The sequence below is a fragment of the Somniosus microcephalus genome, chromosome 11, assembly GCF_052327205.1.
Source record: "Somniosus microcephalus isolate GS21.2 chromosome 11, FLI_Smic_1.0, whole genome shotgun sequence".
Classification (NCBI taxonomy): domain Eukaryota; kingdom Metazoa; phylum Chordata; class Chondrichthyes; order Squaliformes; family Somniosidae; genus Somniosus; species Somniosus microcephalus.
This window is the reverse complement of record NC_140997.1, coordinates 217,840,613-217,856,895: the sequence shown is the minus strand read 5'-3', so window position 1 is coordinate 217,856,895 and position 16,283 is coordinate 217,840,613. Positions and strand designations below refer to the sequence as shown.

Sequence of the window (16,283 nt, the reverse complement as noted above, 5' to 3'; positions counted from 1 at the left end):
GGTGAATCTTTGGAATTCTCTACCCCGGAGGGCTGTAGATGCTCAGTCGTTGAGTATATTCAAGACAGAGATCGATAGATTTTTGAATATTAAGGGAATCAAGGGATATGGGGATAGTTCAGGAAAGTGGAGATGAGGTAGAAGATCAGCCATGATCTCATTGAATGGCAGAGCAGGCTCGAGGGGCCGAATTTCCTACTCCTGCTCCTATTTCTTATGTTTCATAACTATTAACCATTGCTGCAAAAAACGACATTTATTATTAAAATATAAAAGAGTATAATGCTGCTGCAATATTCACACATAGTGGAATCAACTGAGCAGGGAGGAGAGACCCAGCACATTTTCCTTACAGATTTATTAAAGCACGAGAGAGGCTCGTAGAAACAGAAAAGTGAAAACAATGGGTGAAAAATAAAGAGGGAAAAAAAGCTCAACCGTTGATGTCTGTGGGAGACGAAGTGGGTTTACATTTGGGGTCGAGAGCCTTTGTCAGAACCCTGCACTGGTGAGGAGTTTGGCGTTAATCTGCCTTTTCCCCCTCAGGACTGGTGGATTCTATGCGCTATGCCAGCATTTTCTGATTTAATTATTTTCTCTATGTTATATCTCCCTATCACCTCACTCTTGATTTTTGGCATCATCTAAAGTTTTCTGTTCATCAGAACAACCTGTAAACTGTTTAAGAGTACAGACCTGAAACGCCAGATTTTCCCTTTTATTTTAACTCTGTAATTGGCATATCTGTGGATTCTCTCCTCCATACAAACGGGAAATAACTTTGAATTTTGTGATGCAACATACTTTAGTGAAATATACCAAAGTAGATTCACACCCGTTGATCGTTTACATGCAAAGACTGAATGAAAGACACAAGAAAATATGGATGAAAGTACCATTTAGCTCATCAAGTCAATTCCTTCAATAAAACAGAAAATGTTAGAATTACACAGCATCTGTTATGAGGAAAAATGGTCAACATTTCGGGTGTATAACCTCCATCAGAACTGCACCCAAAACGCTAACTTGTCTTCTCTGAATACAGATGATTGACCTGCTCTGTATTTCCAGTATTGTGTGCTTATATTTCAGACTTTTAATTTTTTAAAATTTAAATCAATTCCTTTTACAGACCAGATACAATTTGCCCCATTAGGGGCGATATCCAATTTAGACTCCAGAAGGAACTAGCCAACAAAAGTGCTGTAAAATTTCTCCCTGATCCCCAAAATATATTTTGCAAAACTTCAGGCTATCAAATCTAACATTACAATCTACAGGAAACTCTCTGGTATCCAGCACCGACGGGACCGGGATGGTGCCGGTTGATTAAAAATTCCGGATGACGGGGAGGGTTATCTGCCGAGGCTATTTTTAACAAACAAAGAGTCAGACTCCTGTTATTGAGGTGTTCAGACTTCCGACAGCGCCAAGAAGCCGAGTAGTGGCAGTTTGGAGAACTACCCCCACTGACTAACTCGGCCTACGCGGGAGACTCGGACTCGGCAACATTTCCGGTTATTGAGGTGTTTTCAGAGTATGAATTTTGCCGGTTAATAGAGAATTCCGGATACTTAGGTGCCGTTTAAACGAGAGTTTCCTGTATATTATTTAACTCCGATTAATTGCATTCCACAGATGTTATTTCCACGGTTGGATGAACTGGCTCCACTATGGTCCACCACTTAGATATACGTGAATGAACAAGCTGAATTTTTTTTAGGACTATCAATGAGCCTAGAGCCCCAAAATGAGCAGCACCGGCGTGCACTACTTTACAATAATAAATTATTCAACAAAACTGATGGCATGTTACATCAAGTGCCACAGAAACAAGTATCTACTCACTTACAAAAACATAATGTTATCCAGCAAATCAAGACTTACCTCTGCTTCATTAGCAGCGATGTAACAGCACGTTCCAAGAGCAGTGGCACACTAAACAGAAGCAACAGCAGACATTAAGTAAGAGATACCCAAATGTATTACCCAAATGGTTGAAGGTTACAAGCCTGAAGGTTTAGTCCATTAATCTTTTAGCTTATCTCGAAATTACTAAAACTATACATTGGGTTTGGTACTCTGAAACCCTTATAAGCCAGGCTATGGGAACTATTCAAAAGGTGCACCACACATAGGGCTATGGGGCCAAAATGTTCAAACTTTTGATCATTTTACTGCTTTGGACAAATTACACCTTTAACAATGAAGGTACTTTCATGGTTTTACAGCCGCACTTGATTTTCCAAAATAAGCTCAATGCAGCTGTAAACTAATTAACTAAACGCACCAACTCAGCCAATTAACAGGGTGGATCAGGTGGGCCTTTGTCATTTTTTATATTTCATCGGTCCTATATCATGAATCAGAACAAGCCCAGTTGTATATTGCCACCACCAGACAAAACGGTATATCCAACCATTCCAAAAATACTCGAGGGGAACCTGTGTTACTGGAATGATAGTTAAATCCTTGAAACAATGAAGTTTTATCTTCTTTCCTTTACATAAATGTGGTCCCAGTAAGTGCTATTGTTCTTCCGTTATCAGTAAACTCTCAGTAACAAGGGGCATAAAAGGTGCCAGGTTGCATTATCTTGGCAGTCTAACGTGGTTCGTTTCTAGCATCGAATGAAGTCATTTGGACCATGGCGCCATGTAGTGTCTTATCAGCACAGATTGGTGCTGATATTTGCTCTACAAAACCTGACTGGAAGCCTTAACCTTACTGTATTTGTCTACCTTATTATAAATAATGTAGGTGCAACCATTCTTTATGGGCACATCTCATGAATTTAGAGGCAAATTTGGGCAGTCACAGTATCATATTCGGGAACAAGAATTTTGTAAATCAATCAAGCGCATCAGATATTGTGCTACTGCATTTTGCACATTTAAAGGCTGCAAGTTAGTGTAGAAGGGACAGGACATTCTTGGAGGCAAATTAAAATTCAATTTGTGCTTTGTCCTACAATCCTTTGTTTAGCCTGCTCTGTACATGGCTGCCGATGAGCATAGGATTGGTTACTGAGTATACCACGTGATCAGAAGTGCCTAGCTTTTCATTCTTTTGTATGCCTGTGACAAAAAAAATGTAGTATTTTCTGGAATTCTGTCGATTGGTGCTGACACCAGACTCCTGGGAACCCTAAAAAGTAAAAACCTGGGAAAGTGAAATTAAACACAATGTTTGGATCCATCTGTCTAATTTCATCTACCGCTATAGAGAGGCTGATGTCTTTGGCAATGAGAGGAAAGGAACCTTTGGATATGGGTAAAACAAACTGGTGTAATGACAGGTCCTAGACTTTTAAGGAGACCAAGTGCAGCACTGCCTATATGCAACACCACAAATATCTATCTTGTGCCCCAGAACCTATTACGGTAGGTTATATTCCTACAGCATGAACCACTCCCATTTCCTGAAGATACTTTATTGCCAGAGATTTAATATCAAGAACTCAATTTAATATTTATTTTAAGAATCTCTAGGAACATTTTTGCAGAGTCCACTGTCTAACAGTGTTCGGTTCTCATTAGGGCTTAAGGACTATGTATTGAAGCCTTGTACATATATCACATGGAAAAGACAGTACTTACACTGTGTCTGGCAGCCAAGCTGGCTGATTTGTCAGTAAAGATATTAATTAGAACAGACTTCAGGGTTTTGAAAACATCTTCTCCTTCTTTGCACGATCCCAGCTGAATACACAATAAGGTTGTGACAGTAGCTGCAATGGCTTGTTCTTCACCCTTCCCTTTAGAAAGAAAAGTAAACGCAAAACTAAAGTTGTTTTAGAACTTAACCATCCATTTTCTCTGGGACATTCTGTAACCATTTACACCTCCTCTGGACCCATCTTTTGTTTTCATATTTGTCCCACTATCAGCTCCTTTTGCCTTTCGCCATCATTCCTTTTGTCATTTAATCCCTCCTATCCTCCACCCGATCACAGACCTTTCTCTTTTGTGTTTTTTTTCCTGGCTCTGCACTTGCTTAAAAACTGTTCATTGCCAGCATCTTCCCAGTTCCGATGAAAAATCATCGACTTGAAACATTACCTCTATTGCTCTCTGCACAAATGCTGCCTGACCTGCTGAGTGATTCCAGAATTCCCTGTTCTTATTTCAAATCTAACTATAGCTCACCATGGCAAAATCTGAACTCTTCTGGTGAGGATGAAGCTTTGGAACATAATGCGATGCTTGTAATAATCAGGGTCAGTTCTGCAAGACATGGATCGACCAGCCACTTCTTCAGGCTGGACATCTTTTAACCTCATATGTCAGTTTACCAAGATACACGTACCTTTCTTTAAACACCGTTCCAAGCAATCAGTGAGTGTGACTCTCCTTTCCACCAAAAAGTCAGACAGGATTTTGGAAGAAAATGCTAACTTGAGGCTTTCCAGGGCATTTTGTCTGGTTTTAGCACTAAAATCAGGACAAAGATTAATGCAGCAACAACAACAAAAATCACAGCATGACAAATAACTCTAGTTACTATGCAAGCCCAAATGCAAACAATGCTCTCAAGCCTGCCTCACCTTTTGTCCATTGTATTATCAATATATTCCTTCAACTTATCTTCAGCTTCCTCTTGGGCCATTTGTTCATTAATGGTTTCATTTCCTAAAAAATAAAAAGCAAAGATGGGTATTTGCCACTTTGCCCCAATCTGCTTAAGCATTAGGGAGCATGGAGGATGAGAGCAAAGTGAAAGAGAAACAAATAAAATCTTCCAAAACACAAAGTATATAATTACAGAAACTGCGGCCGAAAGCTGAAAATCTTCATCTAGATGATGATATGGAGAATATTTGTCTCTCAGGGGCAGTGCAGCAGACGATTGCACAAATTTGCACTTGCAAAATAGCTAGAGAGTAGTTAGAATGTGGAACTCGCTACCACAAGGACTAGTCAAGGCAAATAGCACAGGTGTATTAAAGGGGAAGAAAGAAATAGGTTATGCTAATAGGGTTAGATGAAGAGGAGTGGGAGGAGGCTCGTGTAGACAAGCATATACTTGTTGGACCAAATGGCCTGTTTCTGTGCTGTACATTCTGTGTAATTCTGTTCCTGATGCTGTGCTCCTCGACACAGTCAGTGTCATAAGTAGGTATCAGGCACTTCCCAAAAGGGATGGCAGACTGGAATAATTAGTCATGCCAGTCTGCTCATTGGCTTCTCAGCATGAAGTGGGCAGGAATGTGGCCCGACTGCAGATCTTGTTTGAAGCCAACATTGATCTAGACGGCAGGAGGTGCACAAGAACGGTCCAAAGTGATGATTTCCACCCTCAGATTGTCCCAGGCAGCTCCAAGTTCGCTCTCCACTTGGGAAAATGCAGGCACAAAGCCAGTCCATTGCATTAAGTTATCAGCGCCACTCACTTGATCTTTTGCTGGCCAAGCTATTCCAGTACTGTTATGACACTATCAACAATGTGGAAAATTGCACGGCTGCGACCTAACTAGAAAAAACAGGATAAATCTAACCTGGCCAATTATCATCCCATCAGCCGCCTCCCAATCGTTTGTAAAGTGATGGAAGGAATTATGAACAGTGCCATCAAGAAGACCATCTCAACAATAACCTGTTCATTGACATCCAGTTTGGGTTCCAACAAAACCACTCGGCTCCAAACCCCATTGCCAGACACGAATACAAGAGCTGAATGCCAATGGAAAGGCTCGAGTAGCTGCCCTTGACATCAATTCCAACGAGCATGGCATCAAGTAGTCCTAGAAAAACTGAAGTCAATCGGGGTCAAAGGAAAAACCTACCAGTGGCTAAAGTTATACCCGACACAAAGGAAAGTGTTTGTGGTTGTCGGAGGCCAGCATCAGAACTCGAGGACATCACTGCCTAAGTTCTTCAGGGTAGCATCCACGGCCCAACCACCGTCAGCTGCTTCATCAATGGCCTTCCTGGTCACCACTCGCCTGGACGGGTGCAGCCGCAACAACACAGAAGAAGCTCGACACCATCGGTAGCCCCTGCCACTGGACCCAATATCCCCCTCCTCCACCACCAGTGGCTGCAGTATACAAGATTCACACGATGCACTGCAGCAACTCACCAAACTTACTTCGGCTGCACCTCTCTCCCTGCAACCTCCTCTACCACGGAGAAGGACAAGAACAGCAAGGTCATGGGTAAAAAAATAACCCCCAAGTTCCCCTCCAGTAACACACCACCCTGACTGGGACATAATCACAGTTCCCTCACTGTTGCTTGTTCAATATCCTGGAATTCCATGCCTATCACCCTTGTGGGTGAGAAGACCCATCACCTTCTCAGGGTAACAAGGGATGGACAATGAATGCAGCTTTGCCAGCATCACCCATGTCCCGAGAACCAAAAAAGGAAAGCTTCCTTGCATCACAGCAACTTTTTAAGCAAACATTTGGCTTGCAATTTGTAGTATTAATGTATGCCAAATATTATACATAATGACAGTACATCATTGACGCGCAGTATTCAATCTGACAAGTGGTTACAGGTTGATTTTTGGATGGCCCAAGTCACTTCCAAGTGCGGTTTTCATTTTATTTCATTGTTTTCTTGGAGCATAGTTCAGCTTTTGTATTGGATGTCTTTCTTCTTCCTAAAGCTCCTGCCATTGCCCCCCTTTTCAGGGCGGGTTGGGGGTTAAGAAATAAGAATATCTAAGAAAAATACATTCAGACTCTGCTTTCCGTTCTGCTGTTATCTTGACAAATCTCTAAAGGGAAAGAGGAAGAATTATTTTCCCCCCCTCCAATGTATTTAGTCCCAAATATCATTTGTTACAGAAAATACATTTTAGTCTAGAAAGGATCCAGGTATTTAAGATTATTAAATGCATGATCATGCAAATAGATAGTGCTTGATGTGATGGGCTCTGATAGAACAAGGGGCAACCCATACAGACTACATGGGGCAACCCATACAGACTAAAGAAGCAGGGGGGTAAAGTTGGATGTCAGAAGTTTTCTTACTGTCAGAGGGTGGCTGACTGACTTGTGGAACAAGGTAGTGAAGACTGGTGAGTTAGGTGTTAGATGGACTTCTGGAAAACGTGGTGATCGCAACATATGGAAAACAAAAGTAATTTTTTTCTGGATAGCAATGGGTAGCTAGGATACCTTCTGGAGGTCTGCCTGATTATCTATGAGGGTTTGAGAGGAATTTTTGCCAGATGGCTCCTGAATTAGCTACAAATCTCTTTTTTGTTTTCCTCTCTCAGGTGAGGGAGGGGGTGGTTGGTGCACACCGACAAAGGATGGACACAAGCACGCATGGGTCGGTCTGATGGCCTTTTCTTGTGCTGGGTACGTAAATGTAAACATTATTCCGCCAATCAGGCCCACTTCTTCTAAAAGGTCACGTAGATCAACCGCCATTATCGATTCGCCAAATTTTTCTAATCTTCTGAGACACGAGTATCTACAGTTAGCACTTATAAAAGGGAAGGAGGGAAGAGAATGATGTTCTCAGAGTTATACAGCACAGAAAGAGGCCCTTCGGCCCATCGTGTCTGCGCCAGCCATCAAGCCCTGTCTATTCTAATCCCATTTTCCAGCACTTGGTCCGTAGCCTTGTATGCTATGGCGTTTCAAGTGCTCATCCCCAATGGTAATTAAGTGAAAAAGTCAAGTTATCAACCTGCATTTGATTTTTTAAAAGTCCCAAGTATCAAGATGGTGCACATTCACTCTCCGAAACCTAAAGGGCTCAGAATTTGCTTCTAAGGTAACTTATGAACCAGGTCTTGAGAGTTCAAACACTGTAGGTAATGCCTCTCATTAGTACCTTCCTCAGGAACACTGGCCGTCTCGCTGGCACTGCTGCAATGGCTAAGCACTTCACTGGCAAGATCGTCATCACTGGCCTGAGTCTCCCCTTTAGCTCCATTCCGTCCTCCTGCAGACAAAAGCACAGCAAAATGAAGTGTTTCCGCACTAAGGTAGGAGTGCTGTAGCGTGATTAACTAGAACTTGTGTCTGTACTTTGCGAGAGACCATACTGTGCTCACAGTGGTTGATGCACTTGCAATTCATTGCATGTGAAAAGCTTTTGAACATTTGAGACACACATATCAAACGCTACATCAATGCTTATGTTTTTCTTTCTTTTAATACACTTGGAAAATACAAGCTCCATTATACAATACTAGAAGACAAAAGTTGGATAGCAATTTCTGGACAGCAATTAATGATTAGGGCATTTTCTGGCGTATGCCTGATTACTTCTGAGGGTGGGAGAGGAATTTTTGCCAGATGACTCCCGAATTGGCTATAGATCGTTTTTTGCCTCTCTCAGGGCATTCACTCTCTGAAACCGTCTCTGGGACTCAACAATTCATTGCCCATACTGAAAACAAAGCAATTCAACAAGCAGAGCGATTTCTTTCCAGTCATTTCCCTCAGCTCTGCTGCATCCGATCATTTGGGGCGGGAAGCAATCCACACCCATTGTCTAGCGCCCCGTCAGTAGGAATAGGGTGCATTTTGTTGTTTTCAAGAATTGGTGCATGGTTGCTAAACGTGCTGGCAACCATTTGGGGTAATTTACACAAGTTGATAAATTAATGAAAATAACCAATAATGAATCAATACAATATTATCGACGCTAATAATATTTTTGCTGAATTATTACATCTAATTTTCTTTAAAACAGCACAGCGGTGAAAAAAGCCCGCAATAGCAGAGGTTCAGATTCAGCAATGCTGAGACAGGCAGTTTGTGACGTACACACAAATAACAAGCATTTGCAATGCTACAAAAATTCAAAACTTTTTGTGATGCTTAATAAATAGGATCATTTTATAACCTCTTTGCACCACGTGAATTTATTTTAAAACTTATATTATGAAAATGTCTCCATTCTTTCACCAGGGCATACATCACTTTGTCCTGAGCACATGACTAGTTCCAAGGCCTTCATCAGTGCCAGTCGCAGTCCTGACAGGCGTCACTCATGCAATGTTTGGAGTCTCTCCTCGCTATATGGAAGGCCCATGGCAAAAACAGGCGAGACTGGCGTTTAAAACAACCATGGTACCATGCATTTGGCATACCCCTACAACATCTGGCTTCTCATTCCCTTTTGAAAAAAAAATCTGTGGGATTAATAAGGAGCTGTGAAACAGTGAACTGGAACAATAACCCCTTTCACAACTAGGAGCTGGCCTCAAATATGGCCCAGAATACAAAGAGAGAACTAAAATGAGCAGCGAAATGACGACAGGAAGGAGGAAACTGCTTCTGTGAATAATGATAAATCATACCCAATGAAGTTCATATTTACTCTGCTGTTTCATATAGCTGCTGGCTAGGTACAAAACAATAATTAAAAAGGCTAATGGAATGTTACCCTTTATATCTAGAGGGCTAGAATGTAAAGGGGAGGAAGTTTTGCTGCAGCTGTACAAAGCCCTGGTTACACCACATCTGGAGCACTGTGCACAGTTCTGGGCACCGCACCTTCGAAAGGATATATTGGCCTTGGAAGGAGGGCGGCGCAGATTCACCAGAATGTTAGCAGGGCTCCAAGGGTTAAGTTATGAGCAGAGATTACATACACTCGGCTTGTATTCCCTGGAATATAAAAAAGGTTCAGGAGTGGTTTGATTGAGGTTTTAGGATTTGAAAAGGAATTGATGGGAGTAGATAGAAAGAAACAATTTCCGCTGGTGGCCGAGTCTAGGACAACAGGACATAACCGTAAAATCAGAGCCAGGCCATTCAGCAGAGAAGTTAGGAAACACTTCGCCACAGAAAGTGTGCGTGGAACTCGCTCCCACAAAAAGTAGTAGATGCTAGCTCTAATAACAACTTAAAATCTGAGATCGATCGATGTTTTGCTAGCCAAGGGTAGGGATATGGAGCCAAGGTGGGTAAATGGAGTTAGGATACAAATAAACCATGATCTCATTGAATGGCGGAACCGACTCGAGGGGCTGAATGGCCTACTCCTGTTCCAATGTTTCTATATCTGCCTGGCTCTGATCTTAGCCACCTGTTAGAACACCTTACACTATACATCTGAATGCTCTTGTAGTCATCAGCAACGAAGACAAGCCACCCATAGCTCTGTCCAAAGAGAAGTACTTATTCACAGGTGTTTTAATTGCTCAAATGACTAAAACATGATATTTTCAATCAAAAGATATTGAAATAGGGTGGCTGAAAAATCTAGCACCTTCCAACAGCCAGTCAACACGATCTGAGATAACTGCTAATATTTGTCCATGTCCCTTTGTAAATATTAGCGTTGGAAACTTCCTAAAGGTATAGGAGGCAGCTGGAAACATTCATATAATGATAGATACGCTGACCTTCAAAAAGTGTCATGTGTTGCTGTAGCTACAGGGAAAAAACTGCTGGGCTTGAAATTCAGGATGTGTGACTGTTCATTAAAAAAATTCTAATAATTTACCAAAGTAACAGAATCGAGATATTCTGATCCCCAAAGATGTAATTACTCAACTTCATGTTGCAAAAATGTGCAAGTTCACGACACGATTCTATGTTTCTATATTAAATATATTCAAGAAGGAGTTAGATATATTTCTTAAGGCTAAAGGGATCAAGGGATATGGGGAGAAAGCAGGGACAGGGTACTGAATTTGGATGATCAGCCATGATCTCATTAAATGGCGCAGCAGGCTCGAGGGGCCGAGTGGCTTACTCCTGCTCCTATCTTCTATGTTTCTATGACTCACACTTCCACTTATTAATTGCTGAACTGGTTAGAAACATAGAAATTTACGGCACGGAAGGAGGCCATTCGGCCCATCGTGTCAGTGCCGGTCGAAAAAGAGCTATCCAGCCTGATCCCACTTTCCAGCTCTTGGCCCGTAGCCTTGTAGGTTGCGGCACTTCAAGTGCATATCCAAGTACTTTTAAAATGTGATGAGGGTTTCTGCCTCTCCTCAACTCCCCTCTAATCCTTCTACCAATTACTTTAAATCTATGCCCCTTGGTTACTGACCTCTCTGCTGAGGGAAATAGGTCCTTCCTATCCACTCTATCTAGGCCCCTCATAATTTTGTACACCTTAATTAAGTCTCCCCTCAGCCTCCTCTGGTCCAAACAACCCCAGCCTATCCAATCTTTCTTCATAGCTAAAATACTCCAGTCCTGGCAACATGCTCGAAAATCTCCTCTGTACCCTCTCTAGTGCAATCTTTCCTGTAATGTGGTGACCAGAACTTGGTCCAGCACATGTCCTATGGACACCGTTGGACAGATGTTTGGCTCTTTCAAAACAATGTGTAGAGAACACATTACAAAATTATTACTTGTGCATGCGTCAGAGCTTAAAAGACACACTGGGACTCAACATTTTCACTGGGTACAAAGTCAGTTAACTCAACTTTTTATAAACTTTCCCATTTCCTTACCAAGCCAGGTCTTACAGCACTGATCTATAGAAAAAAAACACTATTACAGAACTGCACTGGTTGAACATTTAAAAAAATTAACAGGAGCTACCTTGTACTAAATAAGCAGAAAGTAATTCTGTCCCGGTTAAAGACCAGCAACACACAGACTTCCTATACAAGGCAGCCTTTTGAAGAAAACCAGTATAGAACGATGGTGAAAAGAAAAAAAGACATCAGATCACCTAATACAAATATTTTCATCGAACAGCACTCAATTCCTAGAACCTTTATCTCTAGCACATCAAGTACCTTCTCTTGTATAATCTCTAGTACATGAAGCCTCATGCAGGTTAGAAGATAAAGGTGGAGGTTCTTACGTAATTTATTTATATTTGTTCTGCAGCAGAGATTTGAGGATAAGTTATTTTAATCATCTAACGTACCTTCAATTTCTTGCTGCAGCATACAGAAATAAATTGCCAGCTGATCAGGAAAAGCTACATTTTGGATTTGACACGATATATCCAATCAGCAGCATTTCAGGTCCTGACCATTCACCAAGATATTTTCATGAAAATTCTTGTTTTTTTTCTTTGTGAACCCTTTTCTGATTTTAAGGCATTCTCTCCTTGCTGAGATATGGTGCCCGTCACCCACTTGGACCCTGCACGACTGGCCAATCTACATGCGTGCACCCTGACAAAAATAATTTATATTTATAGTGTAGGAATGTCTAGTTCCTATCCAAAAGACTGAGGTCCACTCAGGCGATCAAATAAACGAGGTTTAATGAAAACTAACAGAGTTTAACGGATAACTACAGGAGAACATCGAATATAGGTCTAATCAGTTCGGAGGCTCCACGAGGACTGCTAGGGCGGTCCCGTGGCTGACGTCATGACGTCATCACGTTTTCCCCGCCATTGGGGGATCACGACGTAACGTCATCGCGTTTACCCGCGCTATTAAAGTGATCGCACTCTGTACATGTAAACAGTGAAAACAAAGATACAGACTCAGGCTGTAGCCAACATATTATTAAAAGGGAATTATATACAATGATGATTGATTGGAGTCCCTTAGTGGCTCCGCCACTTGCGCCCCCCCCCAGAATTGTCTTGAATAGCAAAAGTAAAACGGCGAGGAGGCCTGACAAGCCTGTCAGATCGACTTCTGTAGCCTTGAAGTGGAAGCTGATGGACGGCGGGCGGTTGCGTTTGATCTGGCACAGCGACTGTGGGCGGTCGGCCACGTTTCGGCGGTTGTGCGATCTCGACTGGGTCCAAGTGAGCCGGCTTCAACCAGTCAACCGAAATGTGGTCCGGTTTACCTCCGACATTGACTGAAAAAGATTTGTCTCCCGGCTCTATCACACGGAAAGGACCAGTGTAAGGGGGTTTGAGCGGGTCCCGATGAGGTCGTGGCGGATAAACACATAGTCGGCGTTCTTCAGCTCAGCTGGGACGTGGGCGCTCTGCAAGCCGTGATGCGACGTAGGCACTGGAGTGAAACTTCTGGCTGCCTCCTGGTGGCTGATGAGCTGCTGGGACGCGGACCATGGCTCTGTTGGAGACGGAAGGAAATCCCCTGGTACGTGTAGCGGCTGGCCATATACGAGCTCCGCCGAGGATGATTGAAGATCTTCTTTAGGTGCCATACGAAGACCCAAAAGGACCCATGGAAGCCTGTCCACCCAGCCCGCACCTTGAAGGCTGGCTCGCAGTGCGGCTTTGAGCAACCTGTGGAATCGTTTGCACAGGCCATTCGCCTGTGGATGGTAGGCAGTGGTGCAATGTAGCTTGACGCTGAGCCCCTGAGCCACAGCGTTCCAGAGCTCTGAAGAAAACTGCGGCCCACGATCGGACGAGATGTCCGCCGGAACCCCGAAGCGGGCGACCCAAGAAGAGATGAATGCCCTGGCGACGTCTGCAGAAGTGGTGGAAGACAGAGGAACCGCCTCCGGCCATCGAGTGGTGCAGTCCACCATTGTAAGAAGGTGAGTAAACCCGTGCAAAGGCGGAAGTGGCCCCACCAGGTCCACATGCACATGATCAAACCTACGTTCCGGAATGGCGAAAGTGGCCAATGGAGCCTTGACGTGACGCTACACCTTGGCCTTTTGGCAGACCACACAGGTGTTGGCCAAGTCGCGAACATCCATGTGCATGCCCCGCCACACGAATTTGGACGACATCAACCGTTGCGAGGCCTTCATGCCAGGGTGCCACAACCCGTGGATGGCGTCAAAAACTTTTCGGCGCCAGGCAACCGGGACGATAGGGCGAGGATCTCCTACGGAGACGTCGCAGAGTAGCGTAGTGCCCGCGGCATGGAATTTGGCGTCGGCCACTCGGAGGCTAGAGGGGTTGGTTCTGTAAGATTGGACCTCCGGATCCGAGGCTTGATCCGCAGCCATGAGGGCATAGTCGATGCCGAGCTGGACTGCATGAACGGTCGCGCGCGAGAGGCAATCCGCCACCAGGTTGTCCTTACCGGACACATGCTGAATGTCAGTGGTGAATTCTGAGATAAACGTCAACTGACGTTGTTGCCGAGCTGACCACGGTTCGGCGGTCTTGGCCATAGCGAACGTTAGTGGCTTATGGTCCACAAAAGCCGTGAACGGACGTCCCTCTAGCAAGAACCGGAAATGGCGGATGGCCAGAAAAAGGGCCAGCAACTCCCAGTCGAACGTGCTGTACTTTCGTTCGTTTCGCCGTAGTGGACGGCTGAAAAATGCCAGCGGTTGCCACGTCCCATGCACCCACTGTTCCTGCACTGCGGCGATGGCGTAGTCTGATGCGTCGGTGGTAAGGGCGATGGTGGCACCTGGCAGCGGGTGTGCCAGCATGGTTGCGTTGGCTAAAGCGCCTTTTGTGTCGACAAACACCCGGTCCATGTCGACCGTCCAGCTGATCAGATCTTTGCCAGACTTGCCCTTGAGGGCCTCGTACAGGGGCTGCATGAGCAGAGCTGCATTTGCAGAGCTGCATTTGGGACGAACCGGTGATAAAAATTTACCATCCCGAGGAACTCCTGCAGGGCCTTGACGGACTGCGGGAACGAAGTAACTGCCTCCACTTTCGTTTGCAGGGGAATTGCGCCGTCTGATGTGATGCGATGGTCTAAAAAATCAATCTGCTGCAGGCCGAACTGGCACTTGGCCGGGTTGATGATCAAGCCGTATTGACTGAGGCATCTAAAGGGGGTGCGCAAATGGCAGATGTGCTCCTCTTTATTAGGGCTGGCGATGAGGATGTCGTCAAGGTAGATGAATAGAAACTTGGAGGTCCCGAAGCACGGAGTCCATCAAGCGCTGGAAAGCCTGTGCAGCGTTCTTCAATCCAAATGGCATCCGCAGAAATTCAAACAGGCCGAATGGGGTGATGACTGCAGTTTTCGGGACGTCTTGCGGGTGTACAGGGACCTGGTGGTACCCACGGACTGTGCAGAGAAATCCTGAATATGAGGGATCGGGTACCGATCAGGAGTAGTGGCGTCGTTCAGGCGTCGGTAGTCGCCGCAAGGCCGCCAGGTTTCGGAACAATGTGGAGAGGCGAAGACCAGGGACTATTCGACCGGCAAATAATCCCTAGCCGCTCCATCGTGTCGAACTCCGCTTTCGCAGCCGCGAGCTTGCCAGGTTCGAGGCGCCGGGCCCGTGCGTAGACCGGGGAGCCAGTAGTGGTGATGTGATGTTCGACACCATGTTTCGTGGCCGTGGAAGAGAAAGTGGATCTGGTCAGGTCTGGGGAATCTCCGAGGAGGCGAGTGAAGTCATCCGGAGGTGGGGACGCGCAGGAGACAGTGCGCGCCACGGTGTGACCGCGGTAGCACGGGATGGAGTGAAAAGTGGCCACATTGATCAACCGGCAGTGCCGTACATCCACCAGGAGGCCGTTGGCGCACAAAAAATCCACCCCAAGGATGGCTTGAGACTTTGGCCGTGATGAAATCCCAGTAAAACCGCTGGCCGCCGAAGCACACCTGGACCCGCCGGCTTCCGAAGGTCCGAATGGCCCCGCCATTAGCCGCCTGGAGGGAGGGGCCGTGCCCCCCAACTTGTAGATCAAGATTTGACACGGGTAGGATGCTACACTGCGCCCCGGTGTCGCAAAGGAAACGTCGACCAGATAGGGAGTCGTTGATGAAGAGGAGTTTTCCCGAATTACCATCGCAGCCGCAGGGCGCTCGTTATAACCGGTCCTCTTTCGACAGGGTGGCTGCTGTTTTTTTTAAAAAAAATTTTTTTGAGCGAAAAGCTGCAGGGAGGGCGGCAGCATCTTGCTTTCGCGCCAAAACAGGCGTGGTAGAAGCACAACCCCGCAGGTTGAGGGGCTGGAGCAGCGTCTGTGGGGGATGGGCGCCTCGTGGCAGCGCAGTACTGCTGTGTCACCGCGAAGATCTTGTCCGCATCGACAGCCAGCTCTGCGCAGTCTGTGACTTCCGACCTGGCTAGGGCAGCCTGAACTTGCTCCGGTAGCTGGCTGAGGAATAGCTCCCTGAAGAGGAAGCATTCCGGTTCGGAGCCAGGAGCGTGAGCATTTGGCTCATGAGCTCGGACGGCTTGGAGTCCCCGAGGCCGGGCATAGCGAGCAGCCGGCGGGCGCGCTCCGACTTAGTGAGCCCGAAGACCTGTAACAACCGCGCCTTTATCGTATCATACTTGCGATCTTCTGGTGGATTACCAAGCAGGCTGACGATCCGCGAGGCTGTGGCGCTGTCGAGGGCGGAGACCACTTGATAGTAACGGGTCTGATCCGCAGCGATGTTCCTGATTGCGAACTGGGCTTCAGCCTGGATGAACCACGCGGCTGGCTGTTGCTCCCAGAACTGTGGTAGCTTCAAAGCAACGGCGTTCGATTCCATGTTCAGTAACTTCTGCGAAAACCGTTCGCAAAAGTCGGGGT

General features: G+C 45.4%; 1 protein-coding gene across 4 annotated transcripts in view; it reads right to left on the bottom strand.

Annotated features, from left to right (window-relative positions):
* LOC147111247 (interferon-related developmental regulator 2-like) overlaps window positions 1–16,283 on the bottom strand; it is a 55,163-nt gene that overhangs the window by 27,038 nt on the left and 11,842 nt on the right. For all 4 annotated transcript variants that reach the window (XR_015080072.1, XM_086001965.1, XM_086001963.1 and 1 more), the window contains 5 exons: window positions 7,797–7,907; window positions 4,547–4,631; window positions 4,309–4,433; window positions 3,600–3,757; window positions 1,888–1,938 (listed from right to left, as the gene is read on the bottom strand). Coding sequence is in view for 3 of the 4 variants with exons in the window: in XM_086001965.1 (XP_085858091.1) it covers window positions 1,888–1,938; window positions 3,600–3,757; window positions 4,309–4,433; window positions 4,547–4,631; window positions 7,797–7,907 (530 nt within the window). In the remaining variant the exon portion in view is untranslated. The remainder of the gene's footprint in view (window positions 1–1,887; window positions 1,939–3,599; window positions 3,758–4,308; window positions 4,434–4,546; window positions 4,632–7,796; window positions 7,908–16,283) is intronic.